This window comes from Phaethon aethereus (assembly GCF_964289735.1).
Source record: "Phaethon aethereus genome assembly, chromosome: 6".
Classification (NCBI taxonomy): domain Eukaryota; kingdom Metazoa; phylum Chordata; class Aves; order Phaethontiformes; family Phaethontidae; genus Phaethon; species Phaethon aethereus.
Window position 1 is genome coordinate 7105432 of NC_138580.1, and position 13684 is coordinate 7119115.

Genomic DNA, 13684 nt, shown 5'->3' on the forward strand with positions numbered 1-13684 from the left:
GATTTCTGTACCTCCTTTTTAGGAGGCTGTAATACACAATGAGAGCAACACAATGCCATTGAAATGGGCGTATTACTAACTTGAAATAAGGATAAAACCTACAACTGCTCCATTTAAAAATAATGCAGTTTGGGATTTGTAGGCATTACTTCTACTCCAGAGTACACATGGCAGCTTTACTACATGGTTATCTGCAAAAGCATTCGCTTCAGGCTGGAACAAGCCATCACACTGACGGAGCAGCACAGATCCCTCAGGGAGCCACGGATCTGCTCCTTGCTAACTGCAGCGCTGGGAGCTGCCATGGAACTTGTTGCTGAGTAGGGCTCATCCTGGACTGAGGTCAGCAAGTTTAATTCGACTCAAAGCTAAAGCAGAAGCAACCTCATGCTCCTGACATTCCCTTCCTTATGTTTTCCTCCACGGTCAGCTGTGGCGCCTGGTTAGCTGTCTGCAGTCCTGTGCCTGAGAGACAACTAAGCTGCAGCACTCCAGCCGTCGAGTGGGAAAAAAAAACAATACACCCTAAGAGCAAATTTTGGGCAGCACTTCTTGGCACCCAAGCTGTGCAATTATAACTTTTTGATAAGCTGGAGCCCGACACCAAAAAGATGACTCCGCGATAGAAAACAGCACGGTTGCCAACAGCTAATATTAGCATGCGATGACCCAGCAAAGAAAGAGGAGCCGAGCCGGTGCATCGTTCACCTGCCCGGCTACTTGACTCTGCTGCTTCAGCTCAGCATCCCGAGTGCTGGGGGAGGCAGAGTGAGTCCGCTGGCTACTGCAGCCCTCTCGTGGCCACGCAGACCCAACCACGCTCCTGCACGCCGGCTGCTGGGAAAGCACAGGCCAAAATGCTGCGTGGAAGGGACAGCATGTTTTAAACAGCACAGCAAATAGTTATTAAAGAGCAGATTCATCCAAGAATAAATATATAAATAAATGGATCAGACACTTAGGATAGTATTTGTTCCAGGTGTACAAGTGGATCGTTAAATGACTTGCTTTTCAAGAATCAAAAGAAAAATTACAGATAAAGCATTAAGCAGTCGTTTTTTTAATGGGGTGCCCTGTTTCATCTCCCTAGCCTCTCACTAAACAGCCTGCTTTGAAGCGCTCCTTTTCTTTTGAGTGTTTACGCATTGATTTACAATGGTGTGGATAAATTTTATGCTTGCAAGTTTTGCTCAGTATCTGCTTATTGGAAACGTGTCTATCTGCTCAGGAAAATCCAAGGGAGGTTGAAAACCTCTTGGGTTGGGGTAGATCTGGGGGAACCTGGACTGTTCCAAATTTCTGCAAAGACTAACAGGTACATGGTTCCTGAAAAGCAAGCCTGGTTTTTGGTATGTTTTCGTTTTCATTTCAATCTACGAGGGGGAGACAGAGGCATCACTAACACTTGGAAATAAACCGTGGGAATTAATAGTGGAAGGAGAACGCTGATGGGAGCAGTGCTGAGAGCCCATCCAACAGCCCAGCCGTATGCTCCCTGCCCAGTACTGTCAGCGAGCACAATCAAAGGAGATACCTATAGAATAAAAAATAAAATTAATCAAAACTAAAAGCTTGTGCATGGGTATGGGGTACTCTGGAGGAGGTTGTCCAGCTTCGATTGATGCTTCTTAGACTGACAGCCAGTGTACTTACAGACCAGAGTGCCGCAGTCCTGCCGGAAGGATGATGTTACACTATCATTTTCCCGCTGCTTTCCTCTGTTTTTTCCTTACTGTAGTTTCAGAGGAAACATCTGCAGGAGAAATGGCTGTTCTTCCAAAAGATATGAAAAAACACCAAATCAAAACTAAAAAAAAACCCAAAGAAACAATGAACAAAGTGGAGTCATGATGACCATGTGAGCTGACATTACCTTTTCAGACAGGAGCGCTGCTACCTCTGGCAGTAACGGCACCCAGGCAGATAGATGAGGGGTGGGGGGTAGGTTTAGTGGCATCAGCAGGACTCTGGGTGACAATGACATCTAATATTTTGCAACCCAGTGTGCCAATCCATGTGTTCATGATGCTCCAGCCTTTTCATCAATACCAGGCATCCATAAGGCAGCAGTATCTGAGCCCCTTCAGATGCACATGGGCACGTGTTTTCCAGCTTAGGCACAGAAAAAACAGTGTGGAGAGGCAGGCTCTGTGCCTGCAGGTATTTTCCATCCGAGCCGGTGTTTCCTGCCCTGAGTGCTATTTGCCAGGAGGCCGGCAGGACTGCAGGCTCCTTTGCCCCCATGTGCGCAGCCCAAGGTCTGCGCAGCACCATGGCCCTAAATGCAGCACCAAATCCCGCTGTTGTCCTATGCAGGGTCTCACTTTCCAGCTGGCTGCCCTATCTTTAGCCCTCTGAATACCTCAGAATGCTGTGGAAATAGTCTTAACTTACCTGTATTAACAGCACATAGGTTATATTTAAGTAACATTATATTTAAGTACAGGTACTGTTTTGCTGTACTGTAGCACTGCTGCTTTGAGTGAGCCAAGCTGCCTCCCGTGGCTGTGGCACAAGGACGAGCTGCAGCTCATGCCCAGCTCTTCCATACCCTCAGGCTCATACTTCACATTTACAAGAAAACCTGAATGCTTCCATAAAATGGTATTTTGCATTTCTTTTTATTTTTAACTAAATAACATCTTTGCTCTTCATTTTCTGTAAGACCACAGGTACAGAACAAGATGTGACTTTTTTAGTTTAAGATTGCTTTTATTGCATATGGAGAAAAACAGTAGTAAGAAAGTAACAAAATTAATATCTGCCTGAAAGAGCATAGGGCAAGTATCATCCTGGGATCCAAAAAACTCTCCAAACAAAAAGGCTGATTAAGTTTTAAGACATGTCTATATTGCGAGATGCTGAGACGCTTGGGGCAGTAAGTACCTACACTGATAAAATCATGTGAAATAGCCTAGTGCAACTAGAGCGACTTACAGCTTAGGTCTGGGTGCAGTGAGGTACCTTACTTGGGTGCAAAGCAGCAGGGACACCTTGCTGGTTTTGTCCTGGTGCAGCTGGAAGCAGTGGGTCTGCACGCAGACAGCACGTGGGCTGCAGCCTGGTCATATAGACATGTCTTTAGGTACATAAACATGCTGGCTATATAGAAAAGTGGGAAGCTCAGTGTCAAAAGCACAGACAGGATGCATACCATTAAAAAAAAAGGTCCATGTAGGTTTTTAGTGAGATGGACCTCTTTACTTTCTGGAAAACATTCTCCTAGGGCTGGACTAAATAGGCAGGGTGAAATCTTGGCTCCATGGATCTCAGCAGGACAAAGAGCTCATCCCTGGTGTTGCAGTGTCCGCTGACCCTGCCTAGAAATGGGAGGCTGTGGCTGAGCCCCACTTTCTTGCCTTCTTGTCTGCAAGTTGCCTTCTTTCTGTGCTACGCCTTTCTGCGGCTGCATCGCACTTATGCCCACCCTAACTTGTCTTCTGCTGTTGGTCTGGACTCTAGGATTCAACCACAATCATACTCAAGTTGTTGCTGAAGATGATCCTCCCGTCCTTTTTGCTGCTGCACTCGGGCTGGCAGAGAGCCTCCTGCAGCCGCTGCCGCAGCCCCGGGGGGGCTGTGCCCAGGAAGTTTTTTGTCCCCGTCAGGAAATCCATCATGCGGCCCCCAACCGGGTCCCCCTCAGCAAAGCACTCTGTGATATCCCAGCCTGACGGGAACTCATAAATGTGGTACACAATACCCAGTCTTTTCAAAACATCTGCGATGCCATTGGAGGTGATGTAGTGGCCGCTGTCGGTGGAAGGCAAGCAGTGTCTGTACTTCTTCCATAAGCTGGCCCATCCGCTACTGTCTGCCAGAGCAGGAGGGAAGGTTACTTTTGCAAAGCCAAGGCAGTCAAACATCAGCTAATGGAACTACTAAATGACTTTGAAATGCTCCTTTGCTGCTGGCCCAGACTTTGCCAGGAGCAGTAGAAGAGCTTTCCCATTACTTGAGTCCGCTTATAAATGTCCGTGCCTGGAGAGGGGTAAAACCATGCTGTCCCTCAGCCCTCCTTCCAAAAATCTCCTGTTTGTTTAAAGGAAACTCTGAGGAGACGGTCACTGGCACTGGATTTGCCCAGGTGGAGTACACACAGATATATCAGTGCACCGAGCCTGCACATGCATGCTACCTATTAACTACCACTTTGATAGAATAATGCAGATGTTTTTATACATTGAACTTCAATTTTAGGTGCACATCAAAGAATATATTCCACAAAAAGCCAGTCCCAGCTGCCAAGGGAAATAAACAGCCTACCAGCAATGCTAGAGGGACATTTAGTGGCAAATGTGGGGAAGCGTGCTTTATCCACCGCACCAAAAGCCAAGGATTCATGAATGGCACACTGGAAAAAACACTCTTTTTTTTTTTTTTTTTTCCCCAAGTTCCACGAGGTTGTAAGTCTCTGTTTTTCCTGTCCTGCCATAAAGCCCGCAGCTCCTGGCAGTACCCATTGTCCTGCTGGGGTCTGGCCCGTCGCTGTGTGGAGGGAAGGGCCCCAAAGACGGGTCCTCCCAGAGCTCAGGTTGTGTTTTTACAGTGCTAATTTCACCATGAAGACCCTCATTCATGAATAGCCACGATTCTCTCTAGCCAGTAATTTCACAGCAGGAGGTCTCTTTGAGGTATGGAGCAATTTATGTACTTCATAAGCAAGGAAGCAAGAGCACGAAGGCTATGCCTAAGTGGTCCCATCAGACATTGGGGTCCAAGAGCTTAAGCCCAAGATTGCATGCTGCCTATGAAATACAGCATTTGTTTTATTTAATTACTATAGAATAAGCACTACCAAAATCCCAAGACAAATATTTGTGGCGCTCATACTTCAAAGCTCTTCAAAACACCAGCAACGAAGCAAAAAATAAAAGGTCCCCTCTTACCTGATAAAATTATGATCAGGAGTTTACCATGATGGTCAAGGCAGCTGTGGAAAAACTTGATAGTATTGGGAATATCCTCCACACGGTACAGCATCTGGAAGTGACAGGAGTTAGGCACAGCTGGTTTGTTCCTCCTCCACAGTGCAATGGCTCTTCAAAGGCTTAAACACTTTCTCTATAGAGCTGTTGTTTTAAATTACTTCCCAGTTGCTTCCCAGCCTGTCTTGGCTCATCACGCACGTTTAGGGATGCCTTACAAGACTGAGCATCACCAGCTCTCCACTGGCACCAACAGCCTGGGGTCACACCACCCTCTGCTCAGCCTCAGCCACCAGCCAGACACTGACCTGCCCATCGCTGCCCTCCAAGCCCAGTGCAGTTTTGTGGTTGGAAAATATGTGCAGAGGGGAGTCCCCTGGTTTCTGTGGATGGTCCTTATTACAGCATTTCTCATCTGTGTCTGGGCCGTGAGCAGGCTGGATCTCTTCCAGACACTGAGAAATTTGCACTAGGACAAAGCAGGGCTCAACTCAAAGGCTGCCCTCAGGACTTGTAACTTATTCCTTGACTGAGCCATGAAACCCCTGAAACACTTTCTCGTTGTGAAATCAGCTCTTATGAAATGAAAGCAAAATGAAATAAAAGAAAAATTAAATAAAAGCCACTAAAGTGAGAGAATAACAGATTTTTTACAAAAATAATTGGCACATACAACATCAGTGTCATCAGTATCAGCATAATTTCTGACCCACAACCTGACACAGGTGTTCATTCACTAACCTTTCCCTTCAGTGCCATCCAAACTATTCTGATAAGGCAAAAAAATTAAGTTTTTTTGCAGCAGCAAAGCATAATTGTTGGTCTCGATGTGACACGTGACTGCCTGAGACTCACCCTGTTTTATTACCCACCATAGACAGTTAAACCAGTACAAACCAGAGACCAAAAGCAGGGTGGATAGGGAATGAGGTTTGGTGCTTGTAGAGCTGCAGAAGTATAACTTCTCATATAACTTGCTCATGGGAGAACTGTGCTTAGTTAGGTCTCCCTAACTTCATGCACACAGCAGAAATGAAGGGAGTGGTTAAAGCTAGTACTCCTATATCAAAGCAATACTCCATTACCTGGATCATATGGATGAAGTCAAATTTCTTATGTGCGCCTTTCTCTTTCACCTGTTGTTCATACTCTGAGGAAGTGAGCTGGTGCCAAATAAAAGAGACATTCTGCAGGTCCGGAGCTTGATTGACCAACTCTGTTTTTATTAAAAAGTAGAAGAAAAACATGATTTTCACAAACCAGCGGAAAAACTCATTGTTCAAAATAACACTCCTCACTATACCCCAGGCAGACAGGTATAGACTTACCTTTGTAAGCTGCCACGTGCTGTGGGTTGGGCTCTATGATTTCGTTGTCAATAAGGACCCCTGGGTGTGCAGCCTGCAGAATCCTGATCATTTTCAAATCCTGCTCACCTATTCAATACACACAAATGCGTTACTTTAAAAAGTACAAAAATGTGAAAGGATGCCGGTGCGCCTGCCGCCTCTGCTGCCCGGATTTCCCCCAAGGAGAATTGAGGCACTCTCTACCTTGGGCGTGCATGGTGGCACCTAACCCAGTCTTACCATGGTATCTTACTGCTCAGGGTAACATATATTTGCAGAAAGGACTAAGAACAAGGAAGAAATAAGCAACCGTGCAGAAGCCTGCTAATGGCAACACTCTGGGTCATGGGACAGGCAAGGCAAAGCAATCAAAGATCAATGTCTAAAAAAGAATAAACATGAAGCATTAGTTTTCAACAAAACACAAAGTTTGAATGGGGGCAAGGAGGGAGTCAGCACAGCTGTGCAACTTCAGCGTGACACGGGGTGGTCCTTGCCTTTGGCACTGCCCCAGGGAGGTCACGGCTGCTCTGCCGCTGGAGTGACATGGAGACCTGGGGACCTGCATGGCAAGAGAAGAGACCCTGGGTCTCCCCTCTTTGGGGACCAGCCACATAGTCTCAGCTCTGGGCATCTACTGACTAGATGCAAACAGAGCCTCATATATTTGTGTGTAGGTACCCTGCAAATTTAGCTATTGGTGCTCCTCTGTTGCTAAGCTCTGGAGGAGCAAGCGGCAGTCTGTCCTGACCTAGGAAGCTGCCAGCCTCTTTCAAGGCAATGCAGGTCACCCTTATTTCTTTCAGAAAGGCCACAATACACCAAGTGTACAAAGTCCATCTGGTTCATCTGGGACTACGTAAATAAACAGCAGAGGTGACCACCTTGAGTGGACCTTTGTGGGAATCCTGTCTGTAGCTGATGGTGGGGCCTAAAAATAGTCCTGCCATTGCAAATGTCACACACAGAGGGCTTGATACGGGATACTGCATCTTCCCTAGCCTTTCAGCTGATGCACCAGCTATGAGAAAACCGTCATCTTTGGCAGGTGTTGCAGTAAATAGAATTCAAGGAGGGAAACATCAGTCATGTCAGCACTACAGGGACATCCAAGGAAGGATGAGTCTTTTGAAATTGGAGAAAAAATACCCCAGATCCCTGAGGAATGCAGGGGCAATGGTGCAGGGCTGGCCAAAGGCACAAGGAAAGAGGCTGCGGCTGCATCCATTGAAGGTGGGTGCATGGACCAATATTGCTGATAGGAAGGAAGATCCCTATAGCAAGCAGCTGAATCATTTTAGAGAGTCCTAAATGCCAGTTCCTGTGTGCCGGGGGTGGGGAGCACCAGCAAGTGGAGGTGCTGACGTGGGCTCCCTGCAGGCTCAGGGCGGGCGGGAGGCAGAGCATCGCTGCCGCATGCCCTCAGACATGGATGGTGGCAAATGGGTATATCAACAGCAAATGGGTATCTTAAAAGCTGTTGTGGTTTTTGCTTTGTGGTTTTTTTTTTTCCCCCCCACCTCTGTAAAATGCCCTAATCCAGTCTTTGCAAGAGCAGGTAATAATGTCCTCCTCTGGGGTGCCTGCAAAAACAAGTGGTAAAATACAGTGCTTCAGAGCAGGATTTTCTCTGCTCCAGCTTCTCCTGCCAGCAGCAACCCTTCAGCACTAAGCACAGTGAGGCTGAAAGAGGAGCGAAACCCCTCTGCAAACAGCAGCCCATGCTGGCACTAACTGGGGGTTACAGCCGAGACAGCTAAACCAGCCGCAGGAAAACATGGGGTGAATGAGAAATGTGATCTGGACTGGACAACAGTCTTTTAGGATGTGGAGTCGGTCACTAATCCCCATCAATATTTTCATCAACTAAACTAATTCTGGAGGCTCTGTGAAATCAGAGTCCAAGCCTGGAAAGGTCAGGGATCAGATATAACCTTTTGCTCAGCACTGTCCTAGCTCAGTGCTCTGCCTGGCTGCAGTTCAGCTTGTGCAGCCGTGGGCAAGCTGAGGGGGTGCGAGTCTGTACCCCTGCCCTGGCATCTGTGAGGGGCAGCTACCCAGGAAGCCCAGGACACTTTTTTAGAGTATTTGTTTTTCTGTTAAAACATCTTCTGAAGAGGAAAAAGGGAAAAATGAGGATGGTGCAAAAGGTTCATTTTTCCCTTGTGTTTTCTTGGAGTCAGAATTTGGGGGTTTTATTACTTAATGAAAATGGAGTATAATTGAAAACTGAATAATTTCTTCCTCCTTGCTTCCTCATGTGCTCCAACATATTCCGAACCGGAGAAAACAATTCAATGTTATTTTCCTCTTAGTCAGGAAAACACGCAAAAAATAGTGAGGAAAAAAACCTTTCACTTGAAAGTATTAACACTTAAAATTCAGCTGAAAATACTTTTTAAAGCAAAAGCAAACTCTGACAAATCAAACTGCCACTTCTTTTCTCTAATTTTTATTTTCTCCCAGTTTTTCTAGGAGCAAAGTTGGATGTTTCACCACTTTTTTTTTTTTTTTTTAAACCACAAATGTATTCAGAACAGCTTTAAAACCATTTTTCCAAAAGATTGTTTCTCTCTGGAGGGAAATATCATTTTCAGTTAAACCTTACTTATCACCATATAAAAACACAGTAGTAAGAAAGAAACACATCTTGAAAAAGCTGAGGGCCCCCTGCTAATGGTTGTGGCCAGCTGGTTTTGCACCTCTTGGAGCAGAGCATTGCCCAGTTTTGGCCTCTGGGATCCCTAGAAGCAAAGCAAAATGAGAGATCCCTTCAGGTGGGATATTCTAAGATGGGACTTTGGGTAGAACAAACCTCTCAGATGTCTCTCATTCTCTCCGATGAGGTTTGAAGATGCTCTCGTACCTAACCTGGAGCAAGACTTCTTGCTTTGAGACATATAAGTCAGGTGAGAGTCATCAAGAGGCAGAGACTAAGCTAAAATCGTCACACTCATCTCGCTCCTTGGGCAGATTTGGACAGCAGTGTTTCAGAGGGGAGCCAGGGAAGGAAGGGAGGGAGCATCACTCTCATCCCGGCTCCACACCCCTTTTTGCCGTCTCGGCTTCAGTGAGAAACGCTATCATTAATGCCTAAGTAGTTATCACCATTGCTCAAAATTTCAGTATCACTCTCTGCTACCCATAGGGATCCCCCATCCCCCAGCATCAGGGGTGCTGCTAAGCTCCTTACCTGTGCCACTTCCAACCCCCAGAACGTTTATAGTCGACTTTCCATTGCCGAGACTGAAAAGATAAGTACACATTCCTTAACCACACTAGGTCACACTGCTTCATGTTTTAATTCTAGTATCTTGGATGCCATATCGGCCTGGAAAGTTAACTGAGTTTTGCCACATGAATTGGGATAGAAATTTGAGCATCCCTTTGGAGCCCAGCTATAACCAGCTGTGCGGTAGGAGCCAGCCCCATATTACCAAGCTCATATTTCAAAGTACAGCAGGCATCAGGATATAGTGTTTCTCATCCTTTGCCAGAGATTCTTCTTCAAGCTGTGGCTGGCACCATGCAAAAAGGCCTTGGGGAGCCCCAGGACAAAAGGTTCCCTCTGGGGGTAGCAGGGCTGTGCCTGGAGGGATGGACATGCTGCCCAACAAGAGCTGCAGGGACGATGTGAGCCAGGGAGAAACCTCTGCACCCTCAGGAGTCAAGTTTGGTTTTCCAATATTGTGTATAAGTGCCCAGAAAAATTAAAAAATCAGGCTGTCCAGATGACCGGAAACCCTCTCTTTTCAATATTCCTCTTGGCTTGAAATTGGGAGGAAAGGTCAAAATCTTCAATAATTTTACCTTTAAAAAATTACTTCTGAAAAGGTCAAAAAAAACCTGCCACCTTTGTGGTTCCTAGCAGAATATTTAATAACAGCCTGCCTTGAGGATGAGGAGCCCAGGCGTGAGGCACCTTGCTGCTCTGACATGCTTTATGGCCTTATTCTGCTCTCGGGCACGGACTGTGCAGAAGGACTGAGTTTCCCATACACAGTCTCAGGAGACGCCGCAGCAATGGTTCAATACGAGGGGACAGAGTAGTAAACCCTGCAAGGTGTGAGCTAGTCAAGGAGCCCTAGCCTTAACGAAGGTCAAGACCCTTTGACAGACCCAGAATCAGCGTCATAGGAAGCCACAATGTTTAGCATCATTTAAAATCCACATAAGTAATTTTTTTATTTAAAATTTCCCAATACAAATTATTTTTTAATTATTATTTCTATTGCTTATTTTTTATATATATATATGGTCTGGAGTTGCCTGCCTGAATTTTTTTCTCAATGGAGAATACAGTTTCCATAGCATTCAGAAATTACCCAAACTTGAAAGATCTTTCTTGTGGTTTGGATCTAGGCTGCTCTAAAACTTATCTGCAGTCATCCAGGCTTAACATATTACATCAATACTTCACAAAACTGATTATCATTTGGTACTTAAGCAATGCAAATCGACTTAGGATAGAAATAAGGAGGTCTTAGGGGATTTAGAAAACCAAGAATTAGTCACTAGAAGAGTATTAGAGATGTGTTTCTGTTTAGACTGATGTGTGATGAAGTCCGAAAAGCAGGAAAAGAGAGCGCTTTCTTTTGGAAAAAAAACAAACAACAAAAAATACTTTAATCCTTGGAAAATCAGCTAATGAAAAGAGATAGACATGAAAATGAGGTCTTGATTCTTTCCTTAACATAAGCTGAGAGGCAGCACAGTGTATTAATTAAAATAGCACATATTCTGGAGTCATTAAAAAGAATATCCTAGAGCCTGCTATTAAGGGACTTAAAATTGAAAAGCATTAAAAGTTCATTCATGCCCCAGAAAATCCTTAAACATGTTTGCTCACCCTTGTGCGCAATTTGCCCTCCCGAGATAAGAAGTGGCTTTCCCACGTCAGTGGAAGCGTTTCTTACCTAGCCATGATGTTGGGCATTTCTTCCTTGTTGAACTCATCCATGCATTGGTGCTCTGTTGAATGATCCAAAAATGACTTAAAGGCCTCTACATACTCCTCAGCCGTGAGACTTCTCATGGAAGGGATCACATATAGCTCTTGAGACACAAATACAAATTGTGTGTTAGCAGCTTCAAGGCAACTGAAGGATCAAAGCACTTACCTTGTGGAAGAAACCCAACCCAACAGGAGCCAGAGATTCAGGAAGACAGTACAGAGGACACATGGCCTCCATGCAGGTGAGCTCATGCAAACACTTTCCAACCTGTTCACACTCAGGGTTTGGAAATTATTCTTAGATGCTCTTTGATATTGGAGTGTTTGTTAAGAGCCTCATTACTACAGGTCAGCTTGAGGAAAATGTCTCCAAAATGCTTAACCAGATACAGGGTACTCAGTTTGCAGAAAGGGAGGTAACTGGAGTGTTTTTCTGGAAGACTCAAGGCAAGAAGGTGAAGGGAATCACACAGCAGGTCCAAACCTGGAGGGGCCATTGCTCTCACACATGCTGGACGGCGTAACTGAAATCACCAGCTGTCGGCACACTTGCTATTAGGGGTGATGCAACACAAAAACTGCCACTGTACCTGAAGCAAAAATAGTCAACCCTGTGCACCTCATTTCCAACTCTTGCTGGCATGGGAATACACTGTCCTGCTGGGGAGGTGAATTCCCCACTGGGAAGTGCAGCTCACGGCCAGGAGGGCAACTGATAGCAAAAGCATTTCGTCTGAACAGGCTCATGCTCAAATGTGGGTGGCTGAGACTAAGATTTTTCTTTGAACCAATGCCCAGGACTACTCAAGGAGATGCAAGCAAGTATTTAAAAAACTCACTTTCCTGCTGTCTCATCCTAATGGCAGTGCTCCTGCCAGGGCGCAAGCTCTGGCCAACTGCCTGGGTCTGAGGAGCAATGATAAGACTAAGACTTGAGGCTCATGAGAAGATGCCATTCAGCTGAGTACTGGCTCTGGGGTCTATCTCAGACAGAGGGCTGCAGCAGGAAGGCAGTCACAGTGCAAGCCTCAACATGTGAGATCAGCACTGGAAAGGTAGTATTCAATAGAAAAAAAATCAGCTTTTCCTCCTCGAAGAAATGAGGATGAAGGACAGGAATCAGCAGAAATCTTCATCCTCATTTTTGCCTTTTGAGGAGCTGCTAGTTTATCTTCTGTTTACAGTTGCCACTAATAAGAAAACTTTATAAGTCTCATATAGGACTCTGCAACTTTAAAGTGGATGCCTGTGCTGTTTCCAAAACCACATGTCATTGGCAGCTCTGTTTCTGGTAAGTATGTATGGAGACCCTATGTCCAGCCTTGTTGGAGGTAAAGATATCAACTGTCCTCAACACTTTGAACTATACCCTAACATAAGCCTGAAATCACCTGAAGTCAGTTTAGCATCCTGTTTTTTTTTTTTTAAACAATCTCTAACTCCAGAAGAATTAAAACATGTTTGTAGTGATAGCAAGCTGAGATAGCAAGCTGAGTGGCCATTTTAATTTAATCTCCTTTTTTTTTTTTTTTTTCTCCCAAATACCTGAATTATCGTGTGGAGCTGTCAGAATCTCTGCTTCAAAGTTCATGCTGGGGAACCTATTCCTGTAAGGAAAGTATAGCACTTCAGTTATTTGAAGAACCTGTACGCTTTTTTGAAGCTGCATTGAAAATGCGGAACAAAAGGGAGTTGCTCCAGGACAATTTTTCCTCACCTGGTAAGCAATACTGTTTGTTCTCTTTTACCAGGATAAAGAAAGTCAAAACTTCTTGGTTAGCTGATCACCCATAAGTATCAGCAATGGACTGGCCACCTGCACCAGTGCTTGTCTGAGATGTATTGTTTCTCCCTCTGAAGAATCGTTAACCAGTCAATACAGTGGAAGGCATTAGACTAACTGATATTACACACTCTGCGAAACCTTTAATCATGAATGGAGTAGAAGAAATAACAGTGAAATTTGGAAAAGGCCCAAGATTTTTCAGGACCTTTTTGCTTTGTTTTTTTTTTTTAACTTCAGTTTTTCCTGGCTGCAAATATTACATTGGGTAACTTGTAGACGGCACAGGACTTAAAGGGCAAAAGTCAAAGAGGTCATTTAACCATAAATGTTTTCATTCAGTCATATGTTTTCATTCTTAGTTTAAGGGTTTTTGTGAAGATTTCCAGCAATGAAGTCATGTCTTTATTTTCCTTTGACAATGTGTCTCATCTATAAAATAGGGATGAGGTGCCACTAGCAAAAGAAAGGTATGAAATTAAATTGGAGCAAGGACCTCACTTCCGCAAAGAAAGTGTTGGGGTGAGGCTATCTATGCAAGGGGAATAGTCATCTTCTGGGTGTAATTTCAGTATCGAGATGCACAGCAAGACTTAGGGGTGATATTCCTGTACAACCTGGGTTTAGACACATTGCTGCTCACAAAGCTTTGCCATTAGAAAATGCTTCA

At 44.9% G+C, this 13684-nt stretch overlaps 1 protein-coding gene across 1 annotated transcript; it reads right to left on the reverse strand.

Annotated features, from left to right (window-relative positions):
- Nucleotides 1-3458: 3458 nt before the first annotated feature.
- LOC309406464 (carnosine N-methyltransferase 2) lies at nucleotides 3459-13439 on the reverse strand (the record flags this gene model as incomplete). Its single annotated transcript, XM_082001652.1, has 7 exons — nucleotides 12777-13439; nucleotides 11194-11332; nucleotides 9471-9523; nucleotides 6257-6364; nucleotides 6014-6144; nucleotides 4890-4983; nucleotides 3459-3814 (listed from the first exon to the last, which is right to left on the reverse strand). The coding sequence occupies exons 1-7, from the start codon at nucleotides 12898-12900 to the stop codon at nucleotides 3459-3461; spliced, it is 1005 nt and encodes a 334-aa protein (XP_081857778.1). The 5' UTR covers nucleotides 12901-13439.
- Between the last annotated feature and the right edge of the window lie 245 nt (nucleotides 13440-13684).